The 6222-nt window shown below is 38.2% G+C and overlaps 1 protein-coding gene across 1 annotated transcript; it reads left to right on the forward strand.

Moving 5' to 3' along the window:
• Positions 1–1569: 1569 nt before the first annotated feature.
• LOC132869083 (toll-like receptor 13) lies at positions 1570–5317 on the forward strand. The gene has a single exon (XM_060902437.1). The coding sequence runs from the start codon at positions 1728–1730 to the stop codon at positions 4536–4538; it is 2811 nt and encodes a 936-aa protein (XP_060758420.1). The 5' UTR covers positions 1570–1727; the 3' UTR covers positions 4539–5317.
• The last annotated feature ends 905 nt before the right edge of the window (positions 5318–6222 follow it).

Raw genomic sequence — 6222 nt, forward strand, 5'->3', positions numbered from 1 at the left:
TTATGTTTATTTTCATTTATTTTCATTCTACTTTTATATTTTGCATTGCATATGCACTTTATATTTTATATTTCGCATTTTATATATATTTCTTTTTATATTAGTAAGCATAGTTTGGTCGGGTAGCTGCAAAATAAGAATTTCATTACCCAATAATAAACCGCTGTGTCTGTTACTGTGTATATGACAAATAAATGTCTTGAATCTTGAATTCTCCTAACATTTTTACCTGACCCCTGACTGCTCCCTAGGTGCTCTGGTGTGGCTGCCCACTGCTCTGAGTGTGTGTTCACTGCTTCAGATGGGTTAAATGCAGAGGATGAATTTCACTGTGCTTGAAGTGTGCATGTGACGAATAAAGGTTTCTTCAGTTTTCAACCAATCATCACCAAAATTCACATGAAGAATACCTCTGAGTTACATTAAGTTGCTATGACTTTTGGTGCTGATCTGGATCACTGAACTGGAATGATCCATGAAAAATGGGATTTTTTTCCTCACTAAGCGTCATTCTCTATCTCTTACCATTCTGGATCTATAGGTTATGGTGACCAGACGTCCTGGTTTGTGAGAGCTAGCATAAATCACTGTGACTTTGGTCAAAGTCTCTATCTAATTTTATTTTATTTTTAATCAACATGTAGTTAGACCAGGGTCTATTGTGAATAACGTCTTCTAACACAAGCCATCGATAATATTTAATTCCAGCACAAAGTAGATAACGTTTTAAATACTATCATAAATTCATAAATTAACATTTAAATAAACACGTCCAGCGTTGTTATAAGTTTCTTCAGCAGCATAAATAAATAAATAAATAACATCACCACTATGACCAGTTGCTTGGTTAATAAGGAACTTCATCTATGACTTTTGGTGCTGAGCTGGATCACCGAACTGGAATGATCCATGAAAAATGGGATTTATTTCCTCACTCAGCATCATTCTCTATTGCTTACTGTTTCAGATCTATAGGTTATGGTGACCAGATGTCCCTAGCTAGCGCTCTTACAAACTGGGACATAAAAGTAAGATACCCTATTATATAAATAAAATCAAAATGAATTTAACTGAATATTTTGCTTTTTACAGACCGTTTAAGGAGGTATTATCTTGGGAAAATAGAAAAGTTATTAAGAAAAAAACATTTGATCTCATTGGTTAACGAGGCCCATTTTGGACCATGTGCTCCTCATACAGAATATTACGGCAGTTTTCGAAAAATTAAGCCGTTTTTTCTATCTTTGAACAGATAAACATAATTTAATTCTGTAAAAAGTATGTTGTTCTGCATTCAATTCTGAATTCATTGAGAGCAGTTTCAAGCAATTTGGACTGAATTTGAATTGTCACCTGATATGCCTAATATAATTACATTTCTTGGAGAGAATATTAAAGAAGGCACTGTATCTGTGTATCTAATAGTAATCTGTTATGAGCCACAGGCAAATGAGAAGTATAAAAAAAGGAAGTGAGCGTTCGTGATCTATTTTGATGCTCCAACAAATATCACTTCAACCCAGAGAAGTTAATCTTGACTGATAGCTACACACCCAGTGGAGTGTCTGAAGAAACTCGAGAACGGTCTTGAAAAACAGTTATTACAGAGTTTTTCTTTTAAATTCATTGTGTTGGAAAAGACCTGGCAAAACAAACTAGACTAGCTTTACCAAACTACTCTGATCTTCTGTTGGATCTCTTGGACGAGGCAAGATTTTTTTGAAAACATGCAATTTTTCTCTTCTGCTGTTTTCACAAACCTTCTGATGTGCGTGCTGAGTTGGGTGTCTGAAAAATGTCTCGTCTACGAAGGTTACTTGAACGACATCATCGTAGGCGACTGTCCAAACAGTAACCTAACAGCAAACTGTCGAGACGTCTCCAACATAGCACTCGATCTTGCCAGGATTCCACCTCATCTTGAGGTCCTTTGTTTGCAACTAATAAAGGATTCGAGTCTGCATCCTTCTTCTTTCTCGAGGTTTCAGAAGCTCAGGCACTTACAAATCGCAGGAGCCATCTCCACTGTCGTTCCTGGAGCTTTTAAAAATCTTTTGAATCTGCAAAGGCTGGAAATTAACTGCTTGAAATCTTTCAATTTGTCCTTTTCATCTGAGATTCTCAGCGACCTTCAGAACATCACGACTCTTACGTTCCAAAACTGCAGGCTCTCGTCCATGGCAGTGGATTTGTTCAAAGGACTCACGAAGCTGGAAAAACTCATATTCGTAAACAACATAGAAGATTTTTCTGACTTATTGTGCAGATTAACATTTGCATCATCGTCGTTACAGTATTTATCCGTGTTCTCTGATAGCTGTGTTATTCTTCGACAGCCAAATTGCACTTTTTCTAACGGGACGTCTTTTGATGTTAAAGAAATCCATGGAATTGAGAAGGTCAGTCTCTATCTGGGAAAGGTTAGGGTACTGGATGAAATGGCGCTCAAATACTTCAAGAAGATTTTTTTTTTAGCAATAGAGTTTACTGCATTTGAAGTTCTAAAATTTGGAATTGCAAAAGTGAACGAATTACTTTTGCACTATTATAATCAGAAGTTAAGCAGCTTTGAAGAAATCTGTGAAATTGTGCATGAACAATTGGTGACTGCACTAAGCATAAGTTTCTTACATGCATCCGATTCATTTGTGCCCAATTTAGATAAATGTACATGGCTTGAAAGCTTTGATATGAATGCAGTTACTAGTCAAGCTCAGTCACTGAATTTAACATTCATCAATGTTCTGAAGAACCTCGTAAAACTGAGCATTCATTGGAGAATTTCCCCAGAGAGTAAAGTTCAAGATCAGGCTTTGGCACTGTGTGAAAATCAGAGTAGCCTCGTCACAAAACTCAAAAACGTGACTCTTCAAACGACCAATTTCAGAACCCTCAGCGACAGATATTTTAGTTGCCTGCGAGAGCTTGAGGAACTGAAATGGTTGAGCAGTGACATTGAATATATTGAAGATTTTACATTTAACAGAACAAGTTTGCTGAAAACACTGGACCTCAGTTCTAATAAAATATCTCAACTTACAAAATATTCCTTATTTGGTTTATCGAACCTTAAAAAACTCGTAATTAATGAAAATATGTTACTTATGATTGACGCAGTAGCTTTACTTCATTTAACATCTGTAGAGTTTGTAAGTTTGGGAGTGTTTCAGTACCCGTCCTCTGAACCTTCAACGATCCAGATCAACCTCAGCATTCCGGAAAATTTGAAGGAGTTGTACATCAGCTCGGGAATAAAACCAATGAGCCTTATTTTAAGCAGCAGCAGGAAACCTGAAGCGGGTCTCAGCCTCCATGTTTGTGGTCAGTCTGTGACTTTTCAGGATTGTGACAACCCGCTTTTCCAATCTCTCATCCAATTAACCGCAGAGACGGAGCAGTTGTTCTGTGGTCAGTCTTTTCCTGCTCGGTATCTCAAATCTCTGAGACGTTTGATGATCAAGGCAAATCACAAAACCGCACAAATGGATTTGACGGATTTGAAGCGACTGGTCAACCTGAAAAGTCTGATCCTTTTTAATGTTGATTTGTCTCATCAGTCTGGTCTTGATGCACTTTTTCACAATCTGTCCAATCTGGAGTATCTCCACATGTCCTTTTGCTCGGTACCTTTATTGGAGAAAGACTTGAGCAGAGACCTACAGTCACTAAAAGTGTTGTTTTTGCACACAAATGATGTGTTCAGTATGATGGAAAACTTCGTAGAGCCCCTGAAAAACCTTCGTTACCTGATTGTGCAACATGCTGTTCTACGCTGTAGCTGTGACAATGCTTGGTTTACCAATTGGGCCAAGTATCAGCAGAGCGTTCAGGTCTATTTCCTTGAAGGCTCACTGGAAAAACTGTTGTGTAAAACTGCCGATGGAACCAAGTTCCTGCATAAGTACGCTCAAGATTACTGTTTTATTGATGTTGGCTTTCTCCTTTTCACCTGCACCTCTCTGGGACTGGTGTTCTTCATGTTCGTGGTGCTGCTCCATCAGCTGGCTGGAGACTACCTTCTGGCTTTCTTTCACATAGCTCGTGCCTGGGTAGAGGAAGCCATGAGGGCAAACAAAAAAGGACATTACCACTTCGATGTTTTTGTGTCCTACTGCGGGAAGGATGAGCGTTGGGTGGTGGATGAACTTCTGCCCAACTTGGAGAAACGTGGGCCTCCTTTTCTCAGGCTTTGCCTGCACAGCAGAGACTTTGAGCTCGGAAAGGACATTGTGGAGAACATCACGGACAGCCTCTACAGGAGTCGACACACGCTCTGCCTGGTTAGCCGCAACTACCTCCGGAGTAACTGGTGCTCACTGGAGATGCGTTTGGCAACTTATAGATTACTGGTTGAACACAGGGACGTTCTTGTTCTGGTCTTCCTAGAGAAGGTTCCTCATCGAGTCTTAAACGTACATCATAGACTGTACCAGCTGGTGAAGACCCGGACGTACATAGACTGGCCACAAGACCCGGCTCTGCATAATGCATTCTGGGATAGACTATGGACAAAACTCGCACCTAAATCTGCAACCTAGAGTCAGACGTATTAACTTTTTAGCATAAGACACCAGTAACAGAGGTAGTAACACAACCTTACAATCTCTCCAAGAAAGGGGTGAGAAAACACAACACAGACTGCTTGCTGTTTTTTTTCCCTGTTCTTCACATCGTTACCATAAAGTAATAGAGGCTGTTCACACATGGGGAAAAGATAATTATTATTTTTTTATAAGTAGGCAGATCAGATGCTCGTTGGCCGTGCTGTGAAAATTGTCCATGTAGACGCTCATCTAAGTTTCCAAACCTGTCATTGCTTAACTCTTGAATATTTTCTATCATTAAAAAGCTCATAATTTCTGCTTTCCAAAGAAATGTATCTGGTTAAGATCTGTTCAGTACTTTGGGAGTAACGGCAGGTTGAAGTCAGTACAACAGAGTAAAAACTCTGCTCACGGGACGTCGGGAAACTGCCATTGCTTTTCTTTTGGAGTTACAGGAAAGCGGTCAGGCTTTCTCTCTCTCTCTCTCTCTTCTGATTGGTTTCCCACTGGATTACTCGTCAATATCAATCAGATCACTTTTATAAGGATGTTCTCTCGCTCTCACTGTTTCTGATGAAGGATTCAGCAAAATTTTCCCTCTGCTAGTTTTGATGTTCTGATTCATGGGAGACTTTTAAGTGAGTTTTCATAGCTTTACCTACTTATTTTTTCAAATCAAACTGATTCATGTAAATAAATAACTATTTTAGAATATAACTGGAGTTGTTTTGATGAAAAATATTGAGCTCTTAGTGGTCGGAATGAGATTAAAAAAACAGAAGTCAGAAATGTGAGTGTCGATTTCAGTTCAGTTAATGTGAATTGTTTACTGGATATGGCTCACACAGTTTTTTCGAGGTTCACACTGAAAGCTGTGAATATTAATCGAAATAATCATTTATATTCTTTCATATAAACACTAGTTGGCCCAACTTATGAGAAATACAAAGGCCTACAGAGCACAAAGAAGGGATTAGAAATAATCTTTTATTACTTTTTTATTAAGTGTACGGATGTAATGTTTTTACCCAATTAGCATAATTAACCCTTTGATGCAAAACATGGGTCAAAAGTGACCCGGCTGAGTTTTTATCTTCTATATCTTTGCAATAAATTAATTACATCATTCAGTATTCAAGGTATTCCTCAATTGACTTGTTTTTGATCATCATACATTCTTATTTTATTTTTTCCTTTCTTACTTTTTGAATAAAAACCCTTTTTGTATCACTACCCTTCTAATGCACAACATGGGTCAAAAACGACCTGCATTCATTTTCCAGGTTATTGCATGTATGGCTGAGTGTTTCTATGATATACTTTTGAAATAAATTCATTTTGTCATTTACTTTTCCAAATATGCAGTAAATATCTTGTTTTTGTTTAGCACAAATCATCATTTTTATTTTTCCTTTCTTAAGTTATGAACAAGCACAGCTTTTGTAATTCTACATCAAGTTTACACACATGGGTCAGAACCGACCCGCATGCATTTACTCCAGCGTTCGGTGGGAACTGTGAATTGTGCTTGTGTCAGACATTTCACAGCTCAGCACACACAGCGCCCTTTGCCCATCTCATACATGGAAGGAATGTTTTTCAATTGCTCTAACATTACCTTAGAAAAAAATTGATGATGTTTAGGTTCCCTTGAGAGTGAGTAGATTACTTGTCAGAA

The sequence above is a fragment of the Neoarius graeffei genome, chromosome 20 (assembly GCF_027579695.1).
Source record: "Neoarius graeffei isolate fNeoGra1 chromosome 20, fNeoGra1.pri, whole genome shotgun sequence".
NCBI lineage: Eukaryota > Metazoa > Chordata > Actinopteri > Siluriformes > Ariidae > Neoarius > Neoarius graeffei.